The sequence below is a fragment of the Vigna angularis genome, chromosome 3 (genome assembly GCF_016808095.1).
Source record: "Vigna angularis cultivar LongXiaoDou No.4 chromosome 3, ASM1680809v1, whole genome shotgun sequence".
NCBI lineage: Eukaryota > Viridiplantae > Streptophyta > Magnoliopsida > Fabales > Fabaceae > Vigna > Vigna angularis.
Genome location: NC_068972.1, coordinates 15,696,550 through 15,714,761, shown reverse-complemented (window position 1 = coordinate 15,714,761; position 18,212 = coordinate 15,696,550). Strand labels below are relative to the sequence as shown.

At 31.1% G+C, this 18,212-nt stretch overlaps 2 protein-coding genes across 5 annotated transcripts; one reads left to right on the top strand and one right to left on the bottom strand.

The window, feature by feature from the left end:
* The first annotated feature begins 7,268 nt into the window (after nt 1–7,268).
* On the top strand, nt 7,269–9,940 carry LOC108325931 (protein DEHYDRATION-INDUCED 19 homolog 3). 2 transcript variants are annotated; one of them, XM_052874057.1, is made up of 5 exons: nt 7,270–7,520; nt 8,096–8,238; nt 8,494–8,573; nt 8,818–9,069; nt 9,597–9,940. In XM_052874057.1, exons 1-5 carry the CDS (start codon nt 7,442–7,444, stop codon nt 9,703–9,705), a joined length of 663 nt encoding a protein of 220 aa, XP_052730017.1. In that variant the 5' UTR covers nt 7,270–7,441; the 3' UTR covers nt 9,706–9,940. The 2 variants fall into 2 exon arrangements, with proteins under 2 accessions (XP_052730018.1, XP_052730017.1); XM_052874058.1 differs by lacking the exon at nt 8,494–8,573 and having other exon boundaries at nt 7,269–7,520; nt 8,822–9,069.
* A 490-nt stretch (nt 9,941–10,430) lies between these two features.
* Nucleotides 10,431–14,446, bottom strand: LOC108325930 (uncharacterized). 3 transcript variants are annotated; one of them, XM_017559080.2, is made up of 4 exons: nt 14,288–14,446; nt 12,138–13,649; nt 11,172–12,057; nt 10,431–10,828 (listed from the first exon to the last, which is right to left on the bottom strand). In XM_017559080.2, exons 2-4 carry the CDS (start codon nt 13,647–13,649, stop codon nt 10,572–10,574), a joined length of 2,655 nt encoding a protein of 884 aa, XP_017414569.1. In that variant the 5' UTR covers nt 14,288–14,446; the 3' UTR covers nt 10,431–10,571. The 3 variants fall into 3 exon arrangements, with proteins under 3 accessions (XP_017414569.1, XP_052730016.1, XP_052730015.1); XM_052874056.1 differs by having other exon boundaries at nt 12,138–13,654; nt 14,288–14,426; XM_052874055.1 differs by lacking the exon at nt 14,288–14,446 and adding an exon at nt 14,046–14,261.
* Nucleotides 14,447–18,212: the final 3,766 nt, after the last annotated feature.

Sequence of the window (18,212 nt, the reverse complement as noted above, 5' to 3'; positions counted from 1 at the left end):
TCTCTTAACAAAAAGTTATATTTGTTTCTTATACAAAACTGCAAATATTTAATATTAATATTAGGAATTGAACATATATAAAAGGATTTACAATCTGACTTAGATTCATGTTTAAGATTTTTTTATTTCAAAAAAAGAAAAAAATAAAGAAAATTAAAAATATTTAATTTATATAAATTTCAACTAAATTACTTTTGTTTATCTACAAATTTTTTAACATATTTATCTTTAATCTTTCCCAAACATGTTCATCCAACATTTTTACATTTGATAACTACATCAATTAAGCATAAAAATCTTTTTCACTAAAAAAATCGCATGCTTAATATTTTGAATAATAAATTAAGTTAACATGTAATGTCAAGTGCCATACAATTCAATCTTAAATATCATGCATAATTTTACTCATAATTATTTTATAAAGTCTTAATGTGATGTTTCAAAACATTTATATTATTTATACAAATTGTCAGATCTAATTGTGAAAAAAATACGAGAAATTATTTCAAAACAAGAGAGAATAAAGGAAAAAAGGCTAGAGATAAAGGTTTGAGAAAGTAAAGTGAATGAACATGTAATTTCCCTAACAACTAAATTTTTTGTTTTGAAGAATTCACTTACTAAAAAAATAAATAAAGATAAAGTTTTTTCAACTTTTCTTCTAACTTGGAGTATCATGATTTAGCACCTCAAAGCATTCTCACTAGGTAGATAATTTTGTTTCACAATTCATATGGGTTTGGTCTCAAAGGATATATCATCATTTATCTAAATTTTGTTTGATTCCATATGGCTTGAATTCAAGATGAACCTTTTTACTTAGGTAAAAAATACTATATATAAGGTTAATTCATAAATCATGAAAACAATACATCAAATGATTTGTATGGGTCAACTTAAGTGTTAATTTTTTTAATACAAATACTTTCTTAACATTTGTAGTAGGTGTCATTGTAAAGAATGCATCATTTTTAGCTATAAATATAAGTATGAACTCATCTAATCCATACAAGACTTTTGTTGACTTGTGTTCCTTCATTATAGTATATATTTGCTTAAGAAATTATAATTTAACAAATAGGTTTTGTCCATATTGGTACCAACCTAGCAAAGTCATATCTTTTCTTTCCTATAGGCTTCAAAGTAAGTCGTGTAAATATTAGTCTAAAATGATTATTGTATGTAAATTCTACCAAAATAAAATTTCATCACAATTTTCAAGGTGGTCAATAATACATAAGCTTAACAAGTCTTCCAAAGAATGAATCCCTTGTTGATTGACCATCAACTTAGGATAATATGAGAACAAAGCCTTCATTGAATCCATAGAACCTCATGTAATTTTCTCCAAAACCTAGAGGTGAATATAGAATTTATATCAGGTACACTACTTCCAAATGCACCACGTAGGCTTGAAATCTATCTAATATACAATTGGGTCAAATTCTTAATGAACATCCTTAAGTTAAGTAAAAATAAGTGAGCATTGTTTATTAACTTTAGCTATGACTCATACGACATATTGTCCTCATGGATATTGGGTAATAAAAGTTATGATTGTAATCTTATTTATAATTGCTTGATATTTGGCTTTTCACTTTAGGCTTTTGATTATTTAGGCATGGTGTTACAAATTAAGCCACACTTTTTTACACTACTAAAAAATTTCTTTAAATCTTGTTACATCTTAAACATATCTAATGTAGGCTACTTCAGCTTTTGTAACCTCCTCTCAAACTCATATTCCTCAATTTACTATCTTTCAATATACACATTTTGCTTATGAAGCTTAGTACCTCATTAATTCCCATGGAAAAGTTCTTATTAATGAAAAATAGATGATTCAATACCTTTCTTTCTCTTGGTATCCAAGCTTTTGATCTATAACCATAATAATCATGTTATCCGCTGCCAGCTAGAAAAATGACCTCTCATCTACAATCTTTGTCAAGTTGGACAAAGACAATTATCCACTATGAAAATCTCTAGTATTACTAGTTATTAGAGGGTATAAATTGGATGGCTATATACTAGGAACAATAGAATGTCATGATCAATTCATTGTTACAGATAACACGACAATAAAAGTCAATCCTAGTTATGAGGATTGGCAAGCCCATGATCAATTCATTTTAGGATTGTTGATGGATTCTATGTTAATTGACATTGAAACTCAATTGCTTCATTATTAAACATTTAAACAGCTTTAGGATGAAGCTCCAAGTCTTGCTGATGTGCACACCATATCCATAATTGTCTATCTTAAATATGAATTTCATAACACATAGAAACGAGAAATAAAGATGGAGCAATATCTTAGCAAGATGAAAAACCTTACTGATAAGTTAAAGCTGCCAGGTTCACCAATTTCTAACTCTGATTTAGTTATTCATACACTAAATGATTTGGATCCTGATTGCAATCTAGATTAAACTGTCTGATCAGATTAACATCAGTTGGGTTGAATGCAAACCCAAATTTTAACCTTTGAAATTTGATTAGATCAACTCAATAATCTCAATAGCTTTAATCTAAATGCCTTCGCAAAGTTTTCTATCAAGGATGAGTCCAAATGCAACAAATTTGGGTCCCAAAATGATTGAAGATGTTCTAATTTCAAAAGCACGAAAGGTGACAGAGGAAGAGGTAGGATGTCTAAACTAATATGTCAGGTATGCAAAAGTATTAGCCACACTGCATGATGTTCTTTATGTTTCAAAAATCACCAAAATTTTGTTGAGTATTTCAAAATTGACTACTGACAACAATATTCTTGTTGAGTTTGATGAAAATGGTTGCTTTGTGAAGGAAAAATTGTCTGTGACAACTCTTCTAAAGCTTAAAACTGGCTTGTATAAACTGTGACAATAAATATGTCTCTTAAAGAAAGTTGACACATGAAACTTGGACATCCCAACAATAAAGTTCTGGAAAAGGTATTGAAGGAAATGCAATGTGAAAACATCATTTAGTGATTCATTCACATTTTGTAAAATTTGTCAATTTGGGAAATTGCATATGTTGTCTTTTAAAGACTCTTCCTCACATGCTAATGAAATTTTAGATTTAATTCATACTAATGTTAGGGGTTGTGCTCCAATTTTGTCTCCATTTGGGTTCAAATATATGTTCATTTGATCATTTTAGTAGCTTCACATGAATTTTTACTTAAAGCAAAAATCAGAAACTATATATGCCTTCACCATTTTCAAAGCTATGGTTGAAAATCAGTTTAACAGAAAAATTAAAATCATTAATGTGATAGAAGTGGTGAATTTAAATTGTTCAAAGGATTGTCTCATAATCAAGAATTATATTTAGAATATCTTGTCCTTAAACCTCTCAACAAAATAGCAAGGCTAAGAGAAACAACAAATATGTTGCTAAACTTGGCCTAACCCTATTAGCACAAGCCAAAATACCCCTACACTACTGGTGGGAAGCCTTCTCAATTGTTGCTTACCTAATAAATAGACTATCATCATCAATAAATCCAAACAAAAGTCCATACTCTTTGGTTTACAAGAAAGAACCTGACTATGAAAACTTGAAACCTTTTGGTTGTGTCTGTTATCCTTGTCTTAAACCGTACAATCAAAATAAGCTCCAGTTTCATACAACTAGGTGTGTGTTTCTTAAATACAGTAGTTCACACAAAGGATATAAATGCATTAACTTTCATGAAATAATTTTCATTTCATGACATGTGATTTTCAATGAGAATCACTTCCATTTTCATGAAGGTTTCATTGACACAAGAAATTATTTAAAAGAATTAACTGAACCTATGTCAGTTTTGCTTCCTAATTACTTTATAGGTATCATTATCAATAATACTCTTGAATTAGACAACAATACTATAAGTCATCATGAAGAAACCACAGGTTCAACAAAAGTACAAATGAAAGACATATTGGTGAATCTTTGACTGATAGAAATACATTAAGAAAAAGTCAAGAAGAATGTTTAACATTAACAGAGTTAGTAGAAAACAATAGTCAAACTGAAACTAAAAGTAATCGACCCAACACCAACACTCACTAGATGGTGACCAAAAGCAAAATTAGAATTTACAAGCCTAAGTAAACATACATTGGATTGATATAGGTTTATGAAGATGACAAAGAACAGGAAATGTTAAGGCGGTCCTAATCAAGCCATAATGGAAAGAAGCCATGAACATTGAATTCAATGCTCTAATTTCTGATCAAACTTGGACCTTAGTGTCATTCAAGGGTCAAGAAAATATTATAGACTTAAAATGAATCTTCAAAATGTATAAAGCAGATAGTTCAATCGAAAGAAGAAAAGCAAGATTTGTTGTAAAAGGTTTCCAGCAAACAACATGCATAAACTTTGATGAAACTTTCAATCTTGTTGTCAAGTCCAACTCAGTCAAAATTATATGAGCCATTGCAGTATATTTTAATTGGGATGTTAGACAACTTGACATAAACAATGTCTTCCTAAATGGAAATCTGAAGAAAATAGTTTGTATGCATCAACGTCAAGGCTACATGTACTCAACCAAACCAAAATATATATGTAAATTGTCCAAGGTCATATATGGTTTGAAGCAAGCGCCAAGAGTTTGGTTTGATAGACTAAGAGACACTCTTCTAAGTTGGGATTTCCAAAACACTAAAATTGATTTTTCTTTATTCATTATTAAAGGTACAAATCATATCACATTCCTTCTCATTTATGTTAATGACATTATTGTAACAGGAAGCAATCGTCAGTGCTTAAAAACATTCATCAATCAATTGAATGTTACTTTCTCTCTAAAAGACTTAGGACATATATATTATTTTCTTGGTATTGAACTTCATAGGAATGATAGTGGAATGTACCTAAGGCAAACTAAGTACATAAAAGATACTCAAAAGAAGTTCAACGTAGAGACAATTTCTACATGGCCAACACCAATGGTAGATAATTTACTACATAAGGGGAATCAATGACCAATGCTACTTTGTATCGACAAACCATAGGTGAATTGAAATATTTGACCAAAAAAAGGCCAAACATTGCCTTTGCTGTCAACAAATCCAGTCAAAACATGAGCACACCTACCATGGATCACTATAAAGGAATAAAAAGAATTATAAGATATCTTCAAGGCATAATGAACTTATGTCTACAAATAAAACCCTTAAATGATCTTGACATAATGAAGTATTATGATGTAGATTGGACAACTAGTACTGATGACAAAAAATCAGCAGGATAGTGTGTGTTTCTTAGAGAAACTCGTTTCCTGGTCTTCAAGTAAACACAAGATAATATCACGATCAAGCACAAAATCAGAATACAAAGTTATGGATAACCTTACATTTGAAGTAGCTCTGATTAGATATTTGATGACAGAACTAAAACTATCAATTCTTAGAAAACCAATTTTGTGGTGTAATAATCTAAGTGTCAAGTCAATTGTTTCTAATCCACATACGACCCAAACACATTGAAATAGATGTACACTACATACGTGATCAAGTCCTACAAAGTGAAGTAAGTATGGGATATGTTCCTACTACTGATCAAATTGCATATTGTTTGACTAAACCTTTCACTTGTATAAGATTCAACTTGCTAAGAGACCAACTTGGCATGACCATGTCACTACCCGTTTAAGATGAGAGTTAGACAAAATCAAATATTATGTTCAATATCTTATTCATAATATCAATTTTTATTTATTAGGTATAATAATTATTATAATCATTCACCAACAAGGACAATATTTATATTTATTACACAATTATAGGTTATTATCTATTGTACGTTGTTTTTTGATTATTTTTTGTACGCTATTTTTGTATTTAAACACATACATGATTCATACAAATTAGACGATTTAATATTTTTTTTAGCATGTCAAAAGAAAAGTTATAATTACTGAAAATATCAAAAGTTAAATAAAAGATTAAATAAAAGGAAACATAAAACTAAAAAAAATGTAGACAACTTATAAAATTATAGTTCGTAATCTCAATCTTCAAATTTTGATTAGAGTATATAACTAATAAAAATTCAAATTTTAAATATGAAAAAAAAATATCTAAGTCATTTACTTAATATTTTCATATGATTATATAAAAGTAAAATAATGTGAATATGTGACCTTGTGAAATTTTATTAAAAGTTCATTAAAAAAGTCCAAATAAAAATAATAATTTTTTTCATAATCCAACTATATATTATTTTTGTTAGAGAGTAACTAGTCGAGTCAACATAAACATACTGAAAAATCAAATTAAGACTTTTTTTTTTTACTGAATTTGAAATGGAAGAGATAATACCTATTGAAAAACTCATATTTTATTTAAAATATTTACTTTAACCCTATAAAATAACAAAATAATTACACACGTTTTCATAAATGCGAGGTAACAACTAATTACTCTGGTCAGAGTACCTGTCATTTTTCAACCATTACGATGTTTACCGTTTGGTTTTTCATTAACTACATTTTTTGATTCACGGTTAAGAAACATAATTAAAAATAGAAAACAAAAAGATATAGAACTAAGAAAAGCATATTACTGGTAAGTGATTATATTTAAGAAAAAACATAGCTAATTATGTTTTCCTTAAACTGTATATTTTATATACGAATAATACTTAAAAAAAACTATGCTTTATGGTGTAATTTTTATTGTACAAGTTTAATTATTGGTATTATTTAAAAAAAAACATAAAACTACATTTAATGAATGCATTGATTTAATTTTTTTCCATATGAATTCAGTTAATTTCCTATTGAATAATAGTATCATTTCAATGACTTTTATTCATAATATTAAATTCTGATGAAAAATGTTTTAAAAATACATTACAGTTAAGATTAGTGGAATTAGATTTCTTTTTTTTTTATTATTATTATCGGATTTCTAGAAACAAAATTATGTTACTATAAATACGGTTAATTTTGAGAAATAAATACTAAAAAGAAATGAAAAAAGAGTAAATAATTAATTATTAATATTTAAAAAGAGAAGATAAATGATGTTTAAAAAGAAAAAAAAGTATAATTAAACTGATTTAGATAATTAATTAGCGTATTTTAATGTATACATATTATTTAACCGATTCAGACATGATAGTGCATTCCAATAAAGAGTTTGCTGGAGTTTGAAGTCTGTACTGTACATAGGACTTTCTTGTTGTTGTTGCTCACGTGGATAGTTGAGAAAAAAAAAAGAAAAGAAATTGAAATAAAAGAAAAAAGAAAATGAAAAAAAAGAGAATATAAATGAAAGGAGGAAAATGCAGTAAGATTTGTCTTGGCTCCTTCTGTCCTCCCCAGCGGCATCGTTGTGTTGTTCCTTCACATCTCTCTTTCTCTCTCTTCTCTCACTGTCTCACTTTCTCTTCCTCCGCCAAAACCCTAATCCTAATCTGAGATCACAATCGGAACATACACAAACAGAGCCCAGCCATGGACGGTGATTCCTCTTGGAGTGCTCGTCTCTCTTCCGCCTCTAGGCGCTACCAATCGGCTCTCCAATCTCGATCAGGTTAGCCTTCTCTACTTCCCGCAATTCAATTCATTTTTCCCCTTTCGTCGCTTTCACCTTGTCTTATTCAGGATGGGTCTCTGTCAAACAAAATTTTAAATTGTTACAACTTACAGGGGTATGAGTGTGGGGGTTGGATTTTCGATTTCTGGATTTATATACGAGGAGGGAAAATTGGGGCATAACGTAAAAAAATGATTTTCCTGAAAATTGTTCAGCTGGTTGTTGTTGTTGTACTTGTTAAATTTAATGGTTGTTTGATGAGTTTGGATTATTGGTACTGGGCTGGAAATTGGAATTTCGTGAAATTGGAAGCCTAATTAAGATAATATTATCTGTAAAGCGCAGCTAAAGCTGCTATTCGGTGCCTCGTTTTCTGTGGCGCGAGGGTGATTATGATGGCAGGGATAATTTTGATTTGTGATGTGAAGATATTGGTTAGCTTACCTGAGATTAGAATTTAGCATATTGTGATTTTAAATTGTGTGGATTTACTGTAGAGGGGTTTTCGGATTGTTTCTAGTTCTGCTTTTTGTTTACTTTCGAATATCTAATATTGATTTTTGTAAATATAGACATGTTCATGGGTTTCGATGAAAATGATGGGGACGATGATATAAGGGAGGAGTTTCTCTGCCCATTTTGTTCCGAATACTTTGATATTGTTGGATTATGCTGCCACATTGATGAAGAACATCCAATGGAAGCAAAAAATGGGGTATGATTACTACTTTCTTTTGCCTTCCGCCAATTTTCTGTGCAATTTAGAAGCATTTATAGTATTTTCTGTCTGATCGATGCATAAATAGCGAATAGCCTATAGTATTGTTCATTTCTATATACCTTTTCCCCACTATTTCGTATGGGTAAAGTCAAATTTTATTTGGAGACTAATGTTATGAAAAACGAAGTGATACCATTTCATGATCAAGTAGATCAATAGTTTTTCTGATTCTATCATTTGTTTGTGCAGGTATGTCCTGTTTGTGCATTGAGGGTGGGGGTTGATATGGTAGCACATATAACCCTACAACATGGGAGTATATTTAAGATATCCTTTTTTTTTAAGAAGTTAAATTGGTTGTATTAATTCTTAAATGGTTATTAGCACAAAACTTTTTACTTAAATGCAGGTTAATTGAGCATCCACCTAGTTAACCTTTTTTACATTATTGGGACATTTTTCCAAAATATTTACTTCAAAAAGGATTGTCAAGTAAATTTGAAGACAACACAGCAAATTTACATTTAAATCCAACCCTTTTACTTGATTGACTTTCTTAACCAGTGAATACATGCAGCGAAAAAGGAAATCACGGAAAGGTGGATCTTATTCAACACTTTCATTATTGAGGAAGGAGCTACGAGAAGGAAATTTGCAGTCCCTTTTTGGTGGATCTTCATGTATAATGTCCTCATCTAATGCAGCCGATCCACTGTTGTCATCATTTATACTGCCTTTAGCTAATGAACATACCAGCTCTCAGCCTCACTTGCACACTGAGGCAAGATCATCTAAAAAAGGCTCAGATGAGAGTGTGTCAACAAGGTATATATCCCTTTCAGTTATATTTCTTTTTCAAAAAACTTCTACTTCCTCTTCATGGAATTTCGCTCAATATTGCAGAAGTGTTCCTGTTAGGGTTGGTTGCCTACTGTTTCCATTTATTGCACTTATATTAGAAGTTTAGAAACTGTTAGTTATCACTCTAATATTATGACGTTTTGGATAAGATTATTTTCACTGAAATGATTTTCGATCACCCTGTCTACTCTCCCACTATTTCCAACCATGTGATACTGCCATGTTTCATTTGCTTGAGTTTATTGATAGCTGCATTGCCGAATTCAGTTGAACCACCTATTTGCTTCACCTGATTTCTTTTCTAGATTATTTTCTAATTAATACGCATGCTTGCCATGACCTTTCACCGTCCCAACCAATCAATTTGGTGTTTTGTTGCAAAACAATGTTGGCAAAGGACATAAATATGCCAACAAAAACAAATCAAATGGCACGTTTGATTGTCTTAATTGCATCTTCTGGTTTCTAATATATGTATTCTTTCTGTTTAGAAATGTGGAGACATCAACTTTGTCAGTTAAGGATAAGGAGGAGAAGGCAAAAAGATGCGAGTTTGTTCAAGGGCTGTTGCTGTCCACCATACTTGATGACAATTTATGAAGGAAATTCATGGAGGTGACTGCTTCAGTAGTGGGTAATTCACATGCGATACCTGGAATGTATGGTTTGCCTGGTGAAATTGTCTATGTATTTGATCAGAGTGGGAATAAGTAGTAGAAAATGAATGTAATTTATGTTTTATATGTGAACTGATGTTTTTAGTTCAAGAGTTTTATCATCTCCTTTAATCTCAGATCATAAAGCTTAAATGAAAAGGATCCTTTCCTACCGGTAATCGCATTGTGCTTAGAACTTTTTTATTTTATGATGATTCATCAAAATCACAAAAAACAACGGGGCATCTCAACATAGTACTTACCGCCGGCAAATCACGTGTTTCCTTCTATAAGAAAATAAAAAACAAAAATATATGAAGATTAGAATTTCATTCTGAAAATAATGAGGCACAAAATCTCGGTTTGTGTAAAGATAAAAAGAACTATAGAATGTTTGTATAAATAAAGGAAAAATAATCCATTTCGGCGGACGAGACCAACAGCATTGCTACCGACAGAGTATAAACCCAATGTCTGATACTATGTAAATAATCGTCGACATCGCCTATAAATAAGCTGCGAATAAAATAAGACGAATTACAATTTTTTTGTAACAGGATTCAAATTGAAATTAACCAAACCAGCTTAAATAATTTTCACTATAAATCTCACATTTTCCCTGTTTCATTAAACCAGTATCTGTATAAGCGCCCAGTTAAACAAATAAAATGTTAGAAGCAGCAGCCTTTCTGTTCAGAGGTAGAGTGAATCATATTCACGTGATATCTATAAACAAGTAAATGAAATGTTCTTTTGTCTTTCTGAACTAACAAAAAAGGTGTCTTTGGACACATTGCAATAATGTTATGCCTATAAACCTAATCGTAACCACTGGGATGAAACTCTTGCGTCCAAAATCCTCTTCACCACATCTCCTACAAAAGAATCAAAGCACGACGAGCAGCAACCTTTAATCAGACTAGTTGGCCCGCCAGCCATTAGTTCCATGTGCGGACAGGCAGACGGAGGAGGCACATTGCAAACCTCACTGTTCTTGTGCTCAAGATCACAGGCTGCTAGTATGGTGTGCATAGAACTCCTTGCAATATCCTTGAAAGTACTGTGGCCTGAAACAAAAGGATAAAAAGAACTTTGATTTTTCTATGAATGCAATGAAATGAGAAAAATGCACTAGAATGGAACCATGATACAATTTCCCTGTCATTAGATATCATGATAGAAAACTATTCCAATATTTGATTAGAAAAGGATCAACGCACAGGTCTCTCTACGAAGGTTCTCTTCACAAACATAAAAGTATGTCCTGAATTTCATAATGATAGACGGGAAGGCCCTCACTGTATTCGAGTCTCAAATGTAGCATAAATCCCCCTCCCTCCCCATATGATGAACGATAAAGATGGGGCAGAAAAAACAAATCTGTATCTGTGAAGAAAAAGCAATACTAACCTAAATCAATATTTTGAGACAAGCTCTTCAGGTGACTTTTAACCATCGACTGCAACTGCTCCTTCGCAGTGTGAAAGTTCGTCTCTTCTCTGATAGCAGTGGATAAGCCATCATCAGGGACAATACTTGATCTGCTGAACTGATGAACTTGTTCACAATCTGGTACTGGGGGTGTCGCCATAAGTCCAGGCCATAATGGCCCATTCTGCATTAGCGGGGAGGTATTGTTGCATAATCTGTCATCCAAAAATGTGTGGTATGATGTTCCCACATCCTGCGTCCTAACATGAAGAGTGGCGGTTCCCCTACTTTGATCAATTTGAGAGCTATACAAGTTACTAGTTGAACTGGTAGCGGAAATACCATTGGTGGTTCTGCCAGGTGTAGCAGTCATCCTATCTATTGAAAGTAATTGCTGAATTTGACGGTGTATCCAGCGTCTCTCTGATAACGTTGGTGCCCCTCCCGATACTGGAGAAGATCCTTCAACACTTCTGCCACTAAATCTAGAAGATGGAAGATGCCCAAAACCTTGATTAAAAGCTGCACGGGGTGAGGAAATCAAGTTGAGGTCTATACTTTCTCGTACATGTAGAGTAGGAGGTGCTCTAACAGGAAGGTTCTGGATTGTCAACCTTGGATCAGCCACACCTTCTTGAACTTGGGAGCTTGAAGATCCCAGAGCGACTGGTCTACAGCCATCACAATACCAATTACCTTCAGGAACTTCCCGCCCCAAACCAACACAATATGTGTGTGCAGGGGAATCACAGATATCACATAGTAGCATGAGGCCATCATCTCCACCTTGATGACACTCTGAACAAATAACATATTCATATGGATCAATATAGCTCCTGAGTTCTTCTTCAGAGGGCTGATAAACCTGCAAATGAAATCAAAACATATGTATTAGGAGCAATAAATTTAAGAAAATATAAAAGCTATGAGGAAGAACTCAGATACCTGGTCACGTTCGGGGACTTGTATCACCACTTCTCTTAAATCAATCCCTGTGGTTGACCGTGCAGGCTTGCTGATTGTTTTGAATCTCTGCTTACACAAAGGGCAACGAGATTCCACCTTTGCCCACTCCATAATGCAAGCAAAACAAAAGAAGTGAGTGCAACAATTTAGTACTCCCCTAACTCTTCTTTTATCTTCTTCAGACAGACAAATCCCACAAACTTGCTTACCCATCTCACTTTTTACCTCCACCTTTTCCTTACCCTTTCTTCCTTGAGGTTCTTCTATCTTTTCCTTACCCTTCCGTGCTGGTGGTTTCCGCAACTGAATTTGTTCCTCATGGACACCAACCTCTTCATTGTTTATTAGTTGGGATGAACTCCTCAAGTTATTTCTCAAATTTCCGCATAATCTTTTGGCTTCTCTCACCTGTTCTCTCTCTTCTTCAGATATGGTAAACTCAAAATCAGACGATCCAGAAGATGGATATTCTGAATCTGAAAGAAGTACCCTTTTTCTCTTCTGGCCCCGTTTTTTCCTACTTGTTCTCATGGTTGGGCTATTATCTATAAAATCATCTTCATCTTCATCTTCACATCTTACTTTCTTCCTTAACCTCCCATTCTTTCTTTTCTTTCTCAAGGGCTTCTTTGATGCTCTAGAACTCTGCCTTTTCCTACCTCTAGTCGAAACTACAGAGGACCTTTTCTTCCGAAAAACCTTCTTGACCATTGTCATGCCATCATTGTTCTTCTTTTTCCCTCTCATTTCTTCTTCCTCATCTGAATAATCATCTTCCTCAGGAAAAAACTCATCATCCTCATCCTCATAGTCAAAATCTTCATCCTCTCCCTCTCTATCTCCTTCCTCTTCTTTGTCATCTCCACCTATGTCCACCTTCTCCTTCTCTTCCTCCTCCTCCTCTAGTTTGACTTCTTCCTCCTCCTCTTCCAGTTCTTCTGTGTGCAATTTCCTTCCCCTCTTTGAGGAGATTTTTCCTGCACTTCTTTTCTTACTGCATACACCACTTTTTGCCTTTGGTCTACTGAAATTCCTTGCTTCTTGAATTTCCTCCTCCTCCTCCTCCTCTTCCTCCACTTTGTATTCTTCTTCCTCTTCTTCCTCCTCCTCCTCCTCCTCCTCCTCTTCTTCTTCTTCTTCTTCTTCTTCTTCTTCTTCTTCTACTTCTTCCACCTCCTCTTCTGCATATTTAATCCTTTCCCTCTTGTGCGAGTTTTTACTGGCATTTTTCGGCCTCCTAGCAGTGCCCCTTTTTGCCTTGGATCTATTGAAATTCCTCACTGTTTGAAATTCCTCATCCTCCTCTGACAAAAAACTCCCAAAACTTTCCTCTGATGCACATCCATCAAAGGAAGAGCAATAATAGTCAGATACCTCTCTGCCATCATCTGAAACCACATAGTCCTCATCCGAATCATCGGAACCTCCCTCCTTTGACCGAACCCTTTTTCTGAAATTGCGTTTGCCACTAAACCTTCCTCCCCTAACCATCTACCCTAACACAAGATAGCAAACAACATGCAAATATATAAGAACTCCTTTCAAGTCAAGGGTAAAGAATTAAAACCTTCAAAAAATTAAATCATATATAAAATCATATATATTGTTATAAATGGCGTGATTCTTCAAAACAAGTTTCCCCTTTTAAACAAAACCTAAATGAGGTAACAAGGTTATTGCTAACGGGTAGGGAAATGACAGCATTCATAAATTACCCCACCATGGATCTGATTTACCAATCTACAAAAAAAAAAGTAACAGAAAAAACTAACTACAAAGATCCCAAAATCCATCTACTAATAAATTTAAAGGGATTATGCCACACACGGAAAAAAGAACCGATCAATATCAACATGCAAAAACAATCAACAATTAGGCATCATTTACCATGAATTTTGAGTTTGGGAAAAAATCTTTCAGCGCAGAAAAGTAAAATTAAGGAGAGGTGGGGGGATAAGTCACACGAATCAAACCCTTATCAATAATTGAAAAGATAAAGACCCAGTTCCGAATAAGATATTTGGTGAAATCAAAACGGGAGGAAACACAGCGTTGAAGTGGAATCTTCTAAAGAGAGAAAAACTAGGGACAAATAGAGAAAGGGACAGAGAAGATAAGGATTGAGTTACCTGCGAGAGGAGGAACAAAGCAACCGCAAACGATTAATTTGCTTCTCGAATTCCAGATTATGTTTCTTTCCTTAACTGAGGTTTTTCCCTTGTTTTTGTTTCTTTGATTTTCCCCATTTTTTAATTTAAATTGCAGAAATAATATTTTATTTTATTTTTGCATTGAGATACAGTATTTTTCACTTGTAATGTAAGAACGTTCAAATGGCGTCCGCATCTCTGCGACCTGGCGGAGTTACCACCCAAATTACCAAAATACCATTCTAACTTAGGGACGTTAAAACTGTAACTACGTTTTTCCCCTCGGAAGTTACTTAATATCTAATCACTATTTATTGAATTAATCAAATTTTGTTACCCATATTTCTATTCAGAATTAATAATATCTCTAAAACTGAACGAATCTAATCACATGTCCAAATTGATTTCCTTAATTAGCAATTATTTTCGTAGTAAAAATCAAATATATCAAAGACTATTTCCAACTCTAACTAATTAAACATATTAAAATTTCATCGATAATATCATTTAAACTGAAATTTAGTAGATATAATATCAGATTACTTTGTTCCCATTTGATATGATTTTTATTCGTATCATATAACTATAATTTATTAAACGAATACTAGAAATAATACAATTAAATGTAATACGTCCGAAGTCATTATCATTCAATCTGAAAATAATCCACTAAGATTGATTTAGTAGTAGAATATTTGAATAATTAAAAAAAAAAAAAAAATATATATATATATATATATATATATATATATATATATATATATATATATATATATATATATATATATATATATATATATATATATTGACGTTATTGTAGATATATATACGTAGATAGATATAAAATGATAATATATAAATATTGAATTGCATAGTAATATTTATATTTTGCCTAATATATTATTTGGAGTGTTAATAAACTATTGGACACTAAAGAAGGTTTTAACATTATGACAAAATTGCCCTGCTCTCGGGAGCAGTTCAACTGCATGTGACTTTGGAAAACATATTGAACTGTATAGTTGTATAGTCCTCTGCACAACTAATCATCACCGTACACGTCACCAACCATGGTAGATGGGAGAAATGGGGAGAGAGGGTATTGTTGGAAACGGCGGCGTTTCGGTTGAAGGAAAGAGAAACGCGTTGTTGTTGAAGATGAGTGACACGTGTAGGGCAGATAATGAAAGAGGAAAAGAGAGATAAAGAATAAAACGACCGTTTCGTTAACAACAACATTAGCATTATTATACCGCCCACCGCTTTGGGTAAACAAACAGGCCTAGCGTGCCTTACTGTGCTAATTATTTATTTATTTATTTTTTCTTTTAGAGTCTACGAATTAGTGTCCGCAACCTAACTTAAGATTTTTGGCAGCGTGCCGTTGTTATTTATTCATAGGACTTTCTACTGCAAAATTATTTCCCCCTGCTTTTCAATACAAACGCTGCTAATTCAAAACTTCGTTTATGGCGGAAAGTATTTCTTCTCTACCATACACGGATTATTTCTTCTCTACCATATACCTGGGATGTATTTCATAAAAAAATTCTAACATTTTTTTATTATCACAATTGTTTGATTTTTTTTTTATTTTTAAATCTATTAAATTCATTGTAACAACGGGAAAGACATACCGATTTAATATATATATATATATATATATATATATATATATATATATATATCATTTTCTTTTTCAATTTTATTTTTTAAATAATTATTGGGTTAAAAATGTTTTTTATCTTTTAACTTCAAGTAAAAGTTATAACTATGACCTTTCTAAAATTTTTGTCAAAATTTTTGTCAATTTTGAGTCCTCCAACTTTAGAAATGGGAGATTTAGTTTTTATAACTAAATTTTGTTACCTTTATAATATTTTTAACTCGTTTAACAGAATTTAAGTTTTTAATATTAACTTATAAACACGTCTGAAATATCAAATAAATTTAATATCATTTGATTATAATTTGGTTAAAAGAACTGTATTTATACCGTTCTCTAAACTAAATTAGTTCAAAGTTTCGAAGAAGAACTAATTTATTTTAATTTTTATTGAAAAATGACTAATTTTAATTTTCATTAAAAAAGACTAATTCCAATTTTTATTGAAAAGTAAGAAACTAAAAATATATTTAATTCATAATTATTTATTATTTATATACTTACATTTTTAAATTTTAATGTATTTTAAACTAATATAATTATTTTAATGTTCTATGTAAAGATCTAAAAAAGTAATTTTAGTAATTTTACTTAATATGAAATTTAAACTCACATTTAGATTTCCAATATCAATTAAAAAAATATCAAACTACAACACAAATATTATATTTAAATTATTTAATATGAAACTTAAATCATGTTTAAATTCTCAACGTCAATTCGAACACATAGCTTACATAAAATAATATATGCAGAATATCATATTACAACTCATTAAAATGTTCTAAGTTACTAATCTAGATTTAAATATTTAATATATAATGTTTTTAAACTTTCATAAACATACTCGTTCTTTTGAACAATCTTATATCTCATTGAAATAAATAACTAAAATAAGTAGTGTAATTGACTCCTCTCTTTACATGGACAAAACACGCCCAGTAGCAAACTATTTTGTACACTTTCATAAACCCGATTATGTTATTGGAACATTCAAAGTTTAAATCTTTATATTAGCAACAGATCCATTTAATCATAATCCAAAAGAAACAAGAAAAAAGAGTTAAATAAAAAATAAGAATATATTCATATTATATTTATCTATTAAAACAACAATTCACTTATCAAACTAGAAGAATATTAAGAAGAGTTTAAAAAAGTAAAATTATAGAAAGATGAATTTTATAAATAAAATATTATAATCTACGTATAGATTTTTCATTTGTATTATCTATTACAAAATTATATTTTTGAACAAAAATTAGGTCTCGTGCCCAGTTTCTGAAGGTGTGTAATCAATTCGAAATTTCAAAATATTTTATTTCTTTTATCATATTCAATCAAGATGTACAACTTTTCATTTTCTATGTAATATGAAACTTTTTTTTCTCGTAACGTGAAACTTTCACACTTGAATTATATATATGTATATATATAAATATTAATTATAGGCTTAAACTTTAATTTGTTCGATTACTTGTTTAAGGTTTGTAGGTAAAAGATTGGTTTAGATAGTATTTGAATTTGAGAATTATGTCTAAGTCCAGGGAGTAAGACTAATTATTGAATGAAATGTGGAAAATAATAATACATGGTTTTAGACTTGGTTTGAGTTGCAAGAAAAAAAAAACTGGGCAATGATTTTAGTGATGTTACGGTACGAATAGAAAATAAGATGATTTTTTTTCTTCTCTAAGTACACCTCTTTCTATAGCGTGACCCTTTGATCTTCAAACTAATTACCATGAGAGCACAAATCCACACACATATATCAACTGGACTAACTGAATTCATTAAGACAAAAAATAGATACATAATAAATGTGTTTTATGATATCAATAAACAAATATAACATTTAAAATGTTAACGTTTTTTTTTTAATATTTTAAAATGATAATTTTTCTTCTTCTGAAAGCCACAACAAATAATGAAGAATCAGTGGAATGAATTTCTGTTGATCTTATCTATCCATTTTTTAAAATAAAATGTTTAAATTAATTAAATAATAAATATATTTATTTTTATCAAGAAATTATTAAAATATTTTCTACACTTTTTTCTTCATTAATATATATTTAATAGTTATTTTAATATAAAAATTATTTTTTAAATAAAATAAAAGGATAAGATGAAGAATAAGTAAATCTATTTAACTTTAGAGTATATGAATTCCGGTTCCAAAACGATAATATAAATATAATGAAATAAATCATTTAACAATCATTGAACAATGAAAAT